Source organism: Amphiura filiformis, chromosome 1, assembly GCF_039555335.1.
Source record: "Amphiura filiformis chromosome 1, Afil_fr2py, whole genome shotgun sequence".
NCBI lineage: Eukaryota > Metazoa > Echinodermata > Ophiuroidea > Amphilepidida > Amphiuridae > Amphiura > Amphiura filiformis.
In genome coordinates, this window is record NC_092628.1 from 80,775,418 (window position 1) to 80,791,153 (window position 15,736).

At 36.9% G+C, this 15,736-nt stretch overlaps 1 protein-coding gene across 1 annotated transcript; it reads left to right on the forward strand.

Moving 5' to 3' along the window:
- The first annotated feature begins 7,251 nt into the window (after positions 1–7,251).
- On the forward strand, positions 7,252–11,632 carry LOC140167213 (uncharacterized). The gene is made up of 3 exons (XM_072190565.1): positions 7,252–7,487; positions 9,489–9,721; positions 10,958–11,632. Exons 1-3 carry the CDS (start codon positions 7,403–7,405, stop codon positions 11,453–11,455), a joined length of 816 nt encoding a protein of 271 aa, XP_072046666.1. The 5' UTR covers positions 7,252–7,402; the 3' UTR covers positions 11,456–11,632.
- The last annotated feature ends 4,104 nt before the right edge of the window (positions 11,633–15,736 follow it).

A 15,736-nucleotide genomic window follows, 5' to 3' on the forward strand; every position in this document is an offset into this window, starting at 1 on the left:
TTTATTTATTTATTTATTTATTTATTTATTTATTTATTTAATTATTTATTTATTTATATTTTTTTATTTTTTATTTTTTTATTTATTTTTATTTATTTTTTTTTTTTTTTTTTTTTTTATTTTTTATTTTTTTTTTTTTTATTTATTTATTTATTTATTTATTTATTTTTTATTTATTTATTTATTTATTTATTTATTTATTTATTTATTTATTTATTTATTTATTTATTTATTTATTTATTTATTTATTTATTTATTCATTCATTCATTCATTCATTCATTAATTCATTCATTTATCATTTTGTATTATATATATTTTCTTGCATAAAGATTTGATTTGATTTATTTCGTTACTCCTTAATACGGAAGCACTGAAGGGATTATACACGAAATTAGGGTTAGAGTTAGGGTTAGTTTAGGGTTAGGGTTAGGGTTAGGGTTAGGGTTAGGATTAGGGTTAGGGCCGTTAGGGTTAGGGTTAGGATTAGGATTAGGGATAGGATTAGCTTACACGAAATAATTACATGAAGGATCGACCCGTTTTTGACAACCCTGGATAACCCAAGGAAACTTATTTCCATTGGGGTGCAAGTTCAATGTACATGGACGTACTGAATACTGTTGGCAAGTCATTGTGTGTTTGGGTGGAGGAACGACAACAACACACCAACAGATGTCTCATGTGTTTCTTGTATACAAAAAAGCAGACAAACGAAGTATTTTTGGTCAGTGACACTTTCAGGATATGTAAAGTGTGTGCTAATGATGACACCTATTGTATTTGAATCGTACCAGAGATGTAGAAACAGGGAAATTAATTAAAAACCAAAACACCCAAAAGTGCAGCAACGGCATTGAACAGCTTTCCGGTCACCCAATACTGGTTGCTAATTATGTACATCGGCAACTCTTTTATCCCGACCTATCCTACACTAAAAGGCGTTGCAGTGGGTGGGTATTTAACATATGGGTGTATGTTTGCCGTACTCATGATGTTTTGAGCTCTGATATGGGCGCTAGAGCCAAGATAAATCTGGCTAGATCTGTCATTTTGTCTACATACCCGGTAACACTGAGACTAGGTCACTAGATTATACGGAGGTCAGACTAGCATTGAACCAATCAATTTTGATCAATTCCAAAGTATAAAAGTGTCGCTGGATTTCATTTGCTCGCTCTAGAGTCGCCTGGGTTTTATACTAATTTATTGTGCATATCTCCACGCCGCCGACAGACTTGATAATTGATAAACACATCTGACGGCACAATTCTGACCAGTCAATAGCCTGTTGCATAGCGAAAGTTTGACCAATTAGCGGCGTGTCCACCTTCACAAGCAACATGACGTAAGTTTACATTACAGCCTATTAGCATAGTGACACCCTCTCATGTCTCGAACATGTATCTGATTTTGTGATGGTAAAATTTTTCGTTCCAGGGTTCGTTCTCTGCTTGCAATGTTTTGAATTATGTTATTAGGACATTATTCAAGTTTGGTAAAGAGTATTAACTAGGATTGCCCATCACTGAGACGAAAACTTGGAAACAAGGATATATTTTAAGTCTTTCAAGTAAAGGTATGAAAATTTTCGCTGTGCAAATTTCACGTTTTATCTTAATAAATGTTCATAATTGTCTAACAATAGGCCTTTTCATCTCTGATTTATTGTGACTTGTCGGCAAATTTTAGTTATATGTTTACAATAAAATCGCTAAATTGTAATCTTCTTTTTCTTTCTTTTTTTTCCTATGAAGCTCATCCAGATTTCAAAATCAGTACAGAAACGTAATAATTAAATTTTTTTAACAAGTATTAGCAAACGAATTTTTGTTTCATCTCTGGATCACCCCCGTAAGTTAACTAACTTTTCATTCATATGTTAATTAGAAGTAGGCCTAAACAAAATAGTAAATAAATTAAGAGAACCCCGGGCGAGAACCATTACTAGTAAAAATATAAAACATTTATAGACTCAAATTTGAAGTTGATTCGCGTATTGGCGATATCGCTTCCATCGCCGCCTGCTCGATCGCAGGCCAGGCCATTTAAACCCAACTTGGTTGTTTGTTATGTATCGAGCATGCTGATTGGCTTAGCCATTGTTTTAGTAGTTTATTCGACCAATCAGAAAATTCGTACTTCGCTTCACTGCCAACAATTATGTGCTGCCAAACCAGGCCGTCGCATTCATTGATTGGCTTACAATTTAGAAAAATCGTCTGTGCAACCAATCACAAAACGGGTTATGGAGCACGTCGGTATAACAATTTTGACATTTTGCCATTGACAGCGTGTGTGTTTATTTGGGAGCAATACATGAATATCGGGAGATTTATCCGCACCAAAAAGAACTCATACGGGGGAATTAATGGCTGCAGGACTCAAACAGGGGATATAGCACGATTAGTTTGTAAGCTTTTGCCAGTACTTGTTGCCTGTCATGATGATGCAGTGTCGTCATTTATGAATAACTGTAATAAACGTATACTTGGTTCATGAGTTGTTAAGCTTGAATTTATTAATTTTCATGATTTGATATTGTAAAAGCCTGTAGTTTTATCATGTCATATTCACTGATTCTGTCATGGCAGGAAAAAGTGGGCAATACGGGAAGCTCATTGCAGGGAAATGTTTGGTTTTTGACCAAAAAAATAAAGAAATATGGGAAATATGTCATACTGGAGGGGTAAATGGAGGGAAATTCTGGATTGCTTGCACTGAACTTGCAGGGAAAAAAACATTCTGTGTCTGGAACCGATTTATGGATTCGGCTCCAGATGCGTCGTCTAGGTCTGTTTCAAAGGCAACTCTTTTGAAATGGGAACAAGAGTTGATCGATACGTACAGTTGGCAATACGACTCTGACGGGATTAAGGCAGTCAAACTAAAGCTACCTGTAATGTTTGCAACAAGTATTGGCAAAAATAAAAACTCAATACCCATTTGGCAATTTTCGTCTCAGATAGTCATATTGCCATTTTGAAACAAAAATTTACTGAGACACATTTTCACAATGAAGATTTTGAACATTTCTGGATATATTTCTTCAAATATTGGTCATAAATTTGGTGAAACGGAGGCTCCAAATAAGGTCTCAGATTGCACCAGAGAGCATCTAGAACCCCAGAGCTGGACCCCGGCCGTAAGGACTTCGCGCTATGCGCTCGTGATGTGCGCTTCACGCACATATTCGATTCTATATGAGAATCAATTGATTCTCGCAAAATATCTTCAGGAGAATCTCAGGCCCTGGCTCGCAACACACATATAGACCATTTACAGTTAGTAAATTAGAATCCCAAAATTTGGCATGTTCAAGGGGGGGCAAAGATTTTTGGCGGGCCGAGAGTGGGGGCAAGCGATTTTTGGCGAGCCGTTCGGAAATTTTACCCCCCCCCCCCTCCTAATTGGCTCAATTGGTGCATCACATAATCGGAGCACTTTGATTTTTTTTTTTTTGGATCCCCATAGAGACAAAAACGTGACATTTGACCTTTTTGGTTATGACTCAAGAATGGTACGTCCTAGATAGGTCAAACTATACAATTTCTGAATGCTTGAGGGAGTCTAGAGGAATACATTGGAATGGTATTGAACACAATTTGAACAAGTTTGAAATTTGACCCTGGGGTGCAATTTTAGGTGCTCAAAAGTTGAGCTCCTGAATAATTCCAGGAGAACAAATAATTGAGCTCCTCATATTTCTTTAAACAAAGGACTGAGGAACACATAATTATATATGACGGCAATTACTGACATTTTTGTATTGTCAAATGTTCAATTCATCATTGTCACCAACAATACAGGGTGTCCCAGAATGATCTGTACCGGGAAAGATGGAATTTTTTAGGTATGAAGGGCATGTTGAATGGTCATATTGTTTTGCATTTTAAGTTCTACATATATTTAGCTTTCTCAGATTTTTTAGATTTTAAAAATTTGACGTTTCTTGTAGAAGTTATAGAAGATTGCGTAAAAATGGTGAATTCTAAGTTTTGACAACACAACCTATTTTGAAAATCTGTAACATTACTAACCGTTCAGCACAAAGTTATTTGGAAAAGTTATGCAGGTATTTTAGCTGTGCCCTGTTCATTTTGCCAATAAATAGCCGATATCTATCTATTATTTATGACGTAACGAAGCAATCATTATATGGAATTAAAGATTTGTGGCCTAATCCCATTCTCTATTTGGCGGTAGATTTAAATATAGTTATTGTGGTGTGAGGTCCATGTCATTTGAAATGCTTGCAGAGATCGAACTGGCTGTGGTACAGAAAAGACGGCTCCTCAATTTACTGTACAGCAGCGTGGATTTCTTTCAAAAACTTACTGGCAAACCGGCAGCTATGTTGAGACGCAAAGAAGATTCATTAGACGATAGTGTATAACGTAAAGAAGTTTGACGAGCACGGAACTGTCAGTAATCGGCAGAGTGCAGCTTCAGGTTCTCGTAAGCATGTTAAGACTGTAAGAACTAGAGCGAACATTGCAGCTGTCCGGCAAGCTTTAAGGCGCAGCCCCAACAGTAGTTGTCGTCGAAATGCTGTGCCAAGCATCACACGTTCTTCATTTAATCGTATCGTGCCATTTTTCAAAGGTATGCGAGCCGTTTTTCATCGATTTTACACTATTGCATGCCACGCCAAAACAAATAAAGGTAGCGTGCTGAAATTAACAGAATAAGTAGGAGACATGTCCAACATTATAATGCTGGTATCAAAAATAGATACACTGCCCGTCTTCTATTTTTAGTTATTTTTGCAAACACGGTACAAATCATTCTGGGACACCCTGTATTAACACAGGCAATCATTACGGTACAGATAAACTTTAACTCAAATATTACACTATCGTCCATGATGATTTTGAAGAACCATTAAAAAACATACACCATGCTCTTGTTTTAATGTAAGATGAAATATTTCTATATTATTTCTCCTAACATGCCCAACTGAAGACTAGCCAAGTTGTCAAAATTCCATTCATATTTTTATTTTTTCATGATTTAAAAGTGTAAAAACCTATGACAATTTAAAATAGTATAGAATTTTTGAGACATACACTGCATTGGGGTAATTAAAAAAGTTAACACTTATTTTCATATATTCTTTAACCATGTTAACAGTCCATGCTCATATGTTGTATTACTTCCTGAAAGGCCTGTTCAGTTATCAACATAATCCGAAAAGCTTCACGCACATATTCGATTCTATATGAGAATCAATTGATTCTCGCAAAATATCTTCAGGAGAATCTCAGGCCCTGGCTCGCAACACACATATAGACCATTTACAGTTAGTAAATTAGAATCCCAAAAATTTGGCATGTTCAAGGGGGGCAAAGATTTTTGGCGGGCCGAGAGTGGGGGCAAGCGATTTTTGGCCAGCCGTTCGGAAATTTTACCCCCCCCCCCTCATAATTGGCTCAATTGGTGCATCACAAACTTATCTATTTAGACATAATCGGAGCACTTTGATTTTTTTTTTGGATCCCCATAGAGACAAAAACGTGACATTTGACCTTTTTGGTTATGACTCAAGAATGGTACGTCCTAGATAGGTCAAACTATACAATTTCTGAATGCTTCAGGGAGTCTAGAGGAATACATTGGAATGGTATTGAACACAATTTGAGCAAGTTTGAAATTTGACCCTGGGGTGCAATTTTAGGTGCTCAAAAGTTGAGCTCCTGAATAATTCCAGGAGAACAAATAATTGAGCTCCTCATATTTCTTTAAACAAAGGACTGAGGAACACATAATTATATATGACGGCAATTACTGACATTTTTGTATTGTCAAATGTTCAATTCATCATTGTCACCAACAATATTAACACAGGCAATCATTACGGTACAGATAAACTTTAACTCAAATATTACACTATCGTCCATGATGATTTTGAAGAACCATTAAAAAACATACACCATGCTCTTGTTTTAATGTAAGATGAAATATTTCTATATTATTTCTCCTAACATGCCCAACTGAAGACTAGCCAAGTTGTCAAAATTCCATTCATATTTTTATTTTTTCATGATTTAAAAGTGTAAAAAACCTATATGACAATTTAAAATAGTAATAGAATTTTTGAGACATACACTGCATTGGGGTAATTAAAAAAGTTAACACTTATTTTCATATATTCTTTAACCATGTTAACAGTCCATGCTCATATGTTGTATTACTTCCTGAAAGGCCTGTTCAGTTATCAACATAATCCGAAAAGCGTAAAAGACCTTAAAATGATGTTTTTCTTCCTAGGTCTACTGTATCACTTCTGTTTTTACACCTTGTAATAAAACCATAGCATAAGTCAATATCAATTGCCGAAACTCGAAAAACAATCTACAATTATATTATGTTATTGTTGTATCCATTTTAATATTTAACTCTTCTTTAAATGTTTTTGTAAACACTTTCATAGCAATTTCCAACTATGTCATCTCTCCATATTCAAAACCAAACAGTCTAATTTCCCAATATTACCAAATGCCCCACCCATCGACTCGTCCAAACACACAAGGTTCTGAACAGAAACAATATACAACCAGCTACAACCACACACGTTTTCCAAACAATACCACTCTCCATCTAACACCACTGAACTTCAGCTAATAACCGCCAAACCCGAGAACCGTGAAAGCCGAGAACCGCTCTAGTTATCATTATGTTTAATCGGTTCAATATTTGTTTTAATTTACCTACTTTGTGTTTTCTTCTCATCTTCTAACGCAATCGCGTTTTAATTACAATCAATTTAGTGGGTTTTTAACGGGTTCGCCGTCGGACAAGTTTAGAACCCGCTAAATCCCACAAGCCTATCCCACAATTTCAATTTCACAATTCCGTTGTATAATAAAAACAATATCAGTAGTTTATTATTTTACAATCATGTTCACACGGGACTTATGCACGAAAAGAATAATAGGCCAATATTAGTAGATTGTAAATGTTAATCACCTTCAATTTATTTATGATTCTGCACTCTATCTCTTTGACGATTCTTTGCCGATCCACTTCTGAAGTTAAGCACGTCAAGTTTTAATCCTTCCCCGCTATTCATGCCTACCCAATCAAAGCGAAAGTTACTGCGGTGCGCCCTTTGACCCTCAATGACAGCGGTGACGTGAATGAAAGTTTTATCCAATCAGAACGATGGGATTAAACTTACTGCTCTGCTTCTACAACTTAAAGGATCGGCGATCGGCCGCTTCGTGGGAAAGTTTATGAATATAAATAATTTTCCGAGTTCAGTCAGAGAGAGAGCACTGCCTAAATGTACTGCGAAGAACAAGTTTTATGTATTATATTGTATAATTTTTTTTGTCCTGAAATTTTAATCGCTTCACATCAAATATTGTGGTTTTGCCGTTGGACTTTGACGTTGCAATCATCATGGACCAAAAGAGCTCTTCGGAGGCTACCAGCCCATGTAAAAAGACATCGTCGATCGTCATCGGAATTCTGAGATCAAATCAAGGTAAATATTTGGCATTCAAAAAAAGAAGAGGTTAATTATCCTACTTTTCTATCTCTACGGTAAAGTCGGCAGGGTAAAAATATCACGCCAACTGGATTTTCAATTTCAAATTTCAGACCATTATTTTGTGAAGTGGTATATCGAAAGCAGACACTTTTGGGCAGGATCGTAAATGGAAAACTAGCCAAAAATCTGGCCGGTGGTGATTTTTTCACAATTTGGGAGTGTTGCGAATTTGTGATGTTATTAATGTTTAAAATATTGTCTGATAGTTTTCAGACCGGAATATAACTGGCATCTTGTTGTTGTTTTTTGAGATATTTTTCAAGGTAATTCCTACTCTCAACATTGTCAATAATATTTTCAAAGGCCGATATCTCAATTTCCAATTTTATAATACCATAACTTACGAACTCAATATCTTCGCTTGGGAATGTCCGATTTCATTGGGGGAAAACTGCGTTGTGGAGCAAAATATCTCTATATTTAAGATAGGCCTAGGCCTATATAAAACATTCGAAATTGATAACCTGCCCAAAAGTGTCTGTTTTTGACATGACATGTCACATTTTTAGCCCCAAATGAGGTGTGTTTTGATATTTTGTAGGCTAGCGCACAAGAATCGAACAACAATTTACAATTTTACCCCATAAGCCCAACACGGTGTTTTGGTACTAAAGAGGCAAATGTAAGTAATTATTGTTTTTTCTTCTGTTATGATTTTTAGGAGGGACCACTTATCTTGCAAAGATTTAGGGGCGGATGTGCCTCTCCCTCGCATCCGCCGCCTATGTCAGTTTATTGGAAAATATAACTGGAGACATGATCAAACACTCAGAGCATTAGCCCAAGCAAAATGACGTCTCCCAAATGTCACCAGCAAGGAAATTGTTCGAACTATGAGATTCCAAATCAAGGAGGGAAAAACATATTAAGAATATAATTTTGTGTGAAACAGTAGTGTATTTCTTTTTGACATGGGGGGGGGGTGGGGATAAGAAAAAAATCTTGAAGTATAGTGAATTTAGAGCACCTTTTGGCGACATAATAAGTTTATGGTACAATTGCGCGCGAAGCGCGCGAAAAATTTAGCCATTTTGAAGCTAAATTGTTGAAATATGGTACATAAACGGAATAAATTAACTCGAAGCTCGAAAAAAATTGCACTTTGAGGGCTAAAATGGCCAAATATGAAATAAATAAATAAATGTTAGTATTTATACAGCGCCTTTCACATGTACCAAAGCGCTTTACATTTATTCCGCCGTCATTAGAATATGTCAGCTGCCATACAATGCCCAAGGCATGGTCATACCTTTGGGCGGCGCTCAATGGACAGTATTCATAACAGCTCCCCATTTCACACCTGGGTGGAGAGGAGTAATCGAGATAAAGTGCCTTACTCAAGGACACAGCACGATGGTGTCGCCGGGGCTCGAACCCGCAATATGGTCAGGAACCCGAAATATGGTCAGAAACTCGCATACAGGCGTCAACATTGGGGGTAGACCCTCCCTCGGGTCCGTGGAGAACGACTGGTAATGTAGATTACATAGCATTAAAAATCAACCGTGGGGAGCGGTCACTGAAATTTAGCGTTCAATATAGGAGGTGTGATTAGTGTAGTGGCATCAATTTGTGTAGAAAGAGGAATTGGTTTTTTGGCGCTGTGAATTGGTTTTGGGCGCTGTGTATTTAGAATCGGGGGGGGTGAAGGACTATGGCATATTTTGATAGGCTATTATGTTATTATGTAGGCCTATCGTTCCATTATCCAGGCCGGACCGAACCGAGACTGTGGGACAGTCTACATTGGGGGGAGGGAGGAGGGATGATTGTATGGACCATCCCCCGGGCAAAATATTGGGGTATTTACCCCCCCCCCGATCTACGCCTTTGGAGCGTGCTACCTTCTTTCAACCAAGTTCAGATATTGAGCATATTTAAAACTGCATTATTTTTTGTGTGTGCATATTTGCACCATCATTTCTTCCTCTGCAGATACTTCATCATCACTGACCATATCTCCTGTTGCACAAGTTGAAATTCCCGCCAAATCTCAGCAAGTACCTCGTGGTCGTCGTCGTACTCGTGGTACTCGTACTGCCTACCCCAAACTCACCAAAGAGCAGATTAAGGCTTTAGAATATGTATTTGCTGCAAACCAATATATTGGCAGCAATTCAAGAGAGGTTTTGGCTGACGCTCTGGACATGACCGAGGCAAGGGTTCAGGTATGGATAAATCATTTACTGTATTTTGTCTTCGTACATAAAGCTGCGGGCGTTTAAAAGGTTGATTGAATTGTCATTAATATTTGAATATTCGAACTTAGAGAAAAGTCTTAGATATGGAGATATGAGATACCCCCATATAACGAAATCGAAGCAATCAAGATATCATGAATTAAAGTTTTAACTTCAACACTACACTATTTTTCGCTCACCTGGAACGTTTTCACTATAGTCCGACTAGCGTCTTCAGCAGATGGTGATGCTGTGTTGATATCTTGTCTACAATCGGGACATCTCTCACTGATGACGTCATAAGATATCAACACAGCAATGACAGCATCACCATCTGCTGAAGGCGCTAGTCGGACTAGTGAAAACGTTCCAGGTGAGCGAAAAATAGTGTAGTGTTGAAGTTAAAACTTTAATTAATTTTATCAACCACTGCGTATGAATATCCACTCGTATAAATCAAGATATCATTTTCATAAAGTTCATCTTTTTATGATGAATTTTGTTTTCCATAACTTTCCAGCATGCAACTTTCATGTTTTAGTTTTAACACTTTAGTGTTGACGGTGGTGGTGTTGGTGGTGGAGGGGGGGGGGTGAAATAGAGCCATTGCATGTACGTAGCATGAATATTCATTAGAGGACCCATCAATACTTTCCAAGAAATTATAGATTTTATGAGAGTAAACTTTACCATCCCGGGTGTACCCCATTCGCCACTTGCACGGTTCCGCCATTATGCACTATGTGCGGGAGAGCCTCGAACTGGCAGCATACATGAATGGGAATTGAACCAGTCATATAACATTCTGTGTAAGGTTACGTAATTCTTCCTTTCATGTATGCTGCCAGTTCGAGGCTCTCCCCGCATATAGTGCATAATGGCGGAACCGTGCAAGTGGCGAATGATTATCAAAAGACAAGGTCTGATCGTTATGGAGTTCTGTTCCGACTGTGACTCGCCAATCAAATTAATATGTGTTGGCATTATTTCAATAGAATCTTTTCAAGTTTTTATCAATCTTTAGTCAATTTCGATTAATAATTATGTGTTCAGATTTTTATTCAAAATTATTCTGTAAAACTTATCATTATGAAATAAAATTGTTTGAGTATATTTAATTTCTCATTCTGATACATTATTTATACATGTATGTTATACAATCATGGTAATAATCTTTTTTTCTTTTTTGTTGGTCTTTGCATTTGTCTTTTTAAATTACACCAGGCTTGGTTCCAGAATCGTCGTCGTGTCCAGTACCAAGCCAAACGTAGAGCTTCTTCGTCATCAGCAAGCGATATCTCGTCATCATCACTTGCATCAGAGCCTCATCAGATGGATTATTCGCCATCATTTGACCATCATGAGTCCCCCGTGTCTCCTACCTCTCCTGAGACATTAGTCAACAGTGCATCTCAGTCACAGTATTGTACACAAAGTTGCTGTTCATCACCACCTATCATCAGTACTTCTGCATCATGTTCTTCCCTCGTGAACTTGTCAAGCTATGGATTGCCTCAACAGTACTATGGCGGAGCTTTCACATATGCATATTACCCTCATCAGTATGCCTACTACTATCGTCCAAGTGGCTACACTACTGTGCCTTCTTCTTTCCCAGGAGGTGCCATCTGCAGTGTGCCACAATATCCTCCCGTAGCCAGAGTGGAACCAGTTCTGCTTCAGGAGGTCCCATCTGCAGTGTGCCACAATATCCTCCCGTAGCCAGAGTGTAACCAGTTCTGCTTTCCCAGGAGGTCCCATCTGCAGTGTGCCACAATATTCCTCCCGTAGCCAGAGTGTAACCAGTTACCAATCATCATGATCATGCCAATGAAGTGGACATTTGGCATTGACTTAGTTAAACTAGCGTGTGATCTAAACCTTGGCCAATGAACAAACTGCAAATATGACCCTGTTTATTTATTGGCATCTGTATAATGCTAAACGGTTGTGTAAGTAATTTGTATGATTAAAACACAAAACAGCATTATTTTAACACATTTCCTTTACAAAAGAGAAGACCATAATCATCAGAAGTACTTTATGTAAAGAAAAGTTTAACGATCAATTTAAAGTAAAGCTTGGTTACATACATGTAGGTTTGTCTTTACAGGTGTTTGGGACCCGGTTTGGGACAGATAGTGTAAATGTTTTTAATACAAAATAGTTGTGTTATTTGCCCGTTCTTACTACATGCAGCTTACTTCCAACGGTATTCATTATCAATCTTAAATAACGTATGTACAATTACCCAGCAAACATAAGTGATTTCGTAAAACGTCAGATAAAGGTTGTCATGCAGAAAACGTTCGCGTTATACAAACGCTTTTTTGAAGCCTCATTTTCAAAATAGTTAAAAAGTTGCTGCAGAACAATGTAAGTACATGTTATTCAGGTGTTCATATAAACACAAAAATGTTCTTGGAACGTTTATGCAAAACGTTTTAATAACATTTATGTAAATGTCGGGATAGGCCTATATGAATATGTTTTTAAAACGTTATTGTAAAATATTTTGGGCACACATTTTTGCAAAATAATTTGTCAGCAGTTAAATAGCATTATGTTGGAATGTTTTACATCACGTTTTCAAAAATGTTGTTAAAACGGTGTTATTTTAGCTTTATAAACCCCGACATTTAAACCTTTTCAGTAATACTTTGTGTGAGTTTAACAAAATAATTTGGTACCGTAAAATGGGGTAACTTCGGTCAGCGGGGCAACTTTGGTCGGTCAAATATATTTTTTTAAATGGTCATATTTTCGTACAGCAATATCGTTTTAGTCATATTTGGTATCAATTTGTTAAGAAATATATTTGGAAGAAACAAAAGTCGCTCATGTCCAATTTTCTCGAAATTTACGAAAAAACCGGGATTTTTGACCAAAAATGAGCATTTTTTTACATTTTTTTCAGAAAAAATAAAAATTGATATTTGTGAGCCAGGATGTGTGCTTGATTAATTTTGCAAGGGGTCAAATGTCACAAAAAATAACAACTTGCCCATATACATCAAAGATCAATTTTTTAGATTTTTTTTTCTTCGTGGAATGTAATACTCTGACCAAAGTTGCCCCAAATGCGGGGTAACTTTGGTCAGGCTATTTTTAACCCCTAGGGCACCCTTACAAAATTATTTAAGAATCTTTTTCAACTTCAAAGTATAGAAGGGAACCCTAATGTCATAAAAAAGAGATAATTAGAAATGTAATGGGTTTTGTTTGAAAGCAGTAGTTTAAAAACTCTGAAAAGTGCCCAAAGTTACCCCATTTTACGGTAGCATTTTAAAAGCGTTTTTGTGTTTTTTTTAAATATACAAAACACTTTTCAAATGTTTTCATGACATGACATATTGACCTAATTGATATGTTAAATGATAAAAGGTTGAACCAAAACCAGCCAAGAAATCTAAGAAATGCTGGCGTGTTTGATTGTATATATACCAAGAGCATTTGTAGCTATTTTTTGTACATGTACTTGTAAATACTGTAAAATATGTACATAAATAAAACGTATAAATTCCATATATAGGCCTATTGTTTGATTATTTTCAGAGCCTTTTGTAAGAGTGGTCAAGAAGAACGGTAATATACGGCTGACTGGTCTAAACATGAAAAAATTAGCAACGATTTCATTTTAGTTTATTTGGAGATGCTGAATGACCTGCTGACCAACAGTGTTTTGACACCTTCCCCCTAATAAAGATCGAGCCGGGGGGCACTCGACTTTGGAAGTAACGAAGATGTGCAGACAGCAGTTCGAAACTCAGTAGTCTTTCGGTGAGAGCCTATATCATAGACACCGAAAAGGTGGGGTCTTTCAATGAGAAGGCCCCCCCAAAAGGGGGTCTTTCCGTGAGTGGGGAAAATCATTCCAAAAAAGGGGGTCATTCATTGAGAGTGGGAAAAAAGTTGGGTCAAAATATAAAAGTTGATAAATTTTAAAACATTTGAGGAACAATAATGAAAAAACATGGTCATTCAGTGAGACATTACGGTGAGAGGGAGTTTTGAGAAAAGTGGGGGGGGAGGCTGTGGATCACGAAATGCCCTTTTAATTAGACATGGTAGAGCTAGAGAGGCCCACATCGGCCTATCTCTGATCTGCTCTATTTAAGATTTCCTGCAATATTTTTGGATAAAGCTTCTGGTGTTAAAAAGTACATTCACACACACTCTGATCTGTTCATTTTATCCGGCTGTCATTTTTGAAAAGTGACAGGAGCCAGCTGCATGAGATATATAAGTTGAAAAATGCATTTTTTTTTTTTAAAATTGTTTTTCAAAAAATGTCAATATAAAAGCAGCTATAACTTTGAAAGTAAAATAAACCAGGAACTTAACTTCATGATGTGGAGAATACACGTCACATGTATATTCAATATTCGTTAACAAAAAAACGTTGCCTCTTTATAATTATCTTGATGCCTTTTTTTTTTGGGGAATGCATTATTTTGATGATTTTGTTAAACTTTGTCAAAAAAAGTTAAATTTATTAATTTCTCTTTGACATGGGAGGGGGTAATTAGGGTAGGCTGAATGAACTGTTGAGGGAAAAGTGAACAAAATGTGGACATAATGTGGAGGGGAAAAAAGTGAACAAAAACAATTAAAAATTAAAACTGGAGAGAAATTTTAATAAATGGAGTTATTAATAGGGGAAAGTACAGTGCTTTGAGTCCTCTAAGATCTGGAGAAAGGCGCTTTAAAAATCCAAAATTTATTTATTTATTTTAAGAAAAAAAAGTGAACAAAAGTAATTCAAATTGAAAACTAGAGAGCATTCTTACTTGCAAAGGATAAAAAAAATATTCAGAAAGGGAAGAAAAAAAAAAATCTGGGGGTGGAAGAGTAAAAAAAGGATTGGGTCCCGCTATATTGTCCGGGCTGCTAGCAGCTACCTATTCACGAGCGCAATCCCACTACTGCTCCACATGGGGACTTTTGCCTGCTGCGTTTCCGCCCTGGGCCGATTCGTCCCTCCTTAGACAACCTGGTTGTCCTAGCCTCCGCCGAGCCAACCATATCGATGCCGAGCTTAGTGCGGACGCCCGATCGCCATAGAGCAACTACCAACAGGGCTCCCGAGCTCAAACGATCCACCAACCCTGGCCTCCAAGTAGCTGGATTACAGACGCACGCCACGGCGCCCAGCCGACATCTTAATGGAAAATTTGGGTAGTGTATCCTGAACAAACTCTCCAACGTACCATTGGCTAGCTTTTCCTATACTGCATTACAGTACATATTGTGGTTAGTGCAGGGTTAGTGTACGACACTGTGGTGCGCCCTCCATATGGAAAGGCCAATACAAAATAATATTTTGTTCCCTTCCCTAAAATATTCCTGGTTGCAGTATTTTGAGCAATGATAATAATAACAAATTTGACGGAAATGGTTAATTATCTGATTATGGTTTTAATCAATTTGCAAGCTTAAGGTTAAAAGCTTGTTAAAAGCTTATTTTAACCCATATTGCCATATAAATTTGACATGAATATTGCTATAATAATACCAGCACTTAGGCCTATATAGCGATATTACAAATTCAAGGAATATGAACATAGCACTTAACACAAAAAGAAAAGAGGAAAACAACAACAAAAAATCTTATGAGGTGAACAAATGAGTCTTTAGATGGCTCTTGAAACTGCTGACAGTGGGACATGACCGTATGGATGATGGCAAGTTGTTCCAAAGTTTGGGACCAGCAATGCTGAAAGCCCCACCACCAACCATGTACAATCCCCCGGTGCAATCTTTTTTAAACCTAATATTTTGGCATATTTGTAATGTTTACAGTGACATATGTGACATGTCCCAACTTCAAATGTGTTGTTTGTCAGACAACAGTACAGAGTAAATTTAAACGCCCGAATTCCATGTTAAACAACCAAAACAGCAAGGGATTCTTTCACTTGACTTAACCTTTTTAATTTTGGTTAAAATAGACAGAAACCTTTCTTAGTTACTGTAGTTATTATTATAAGTATTTTTCAGCAT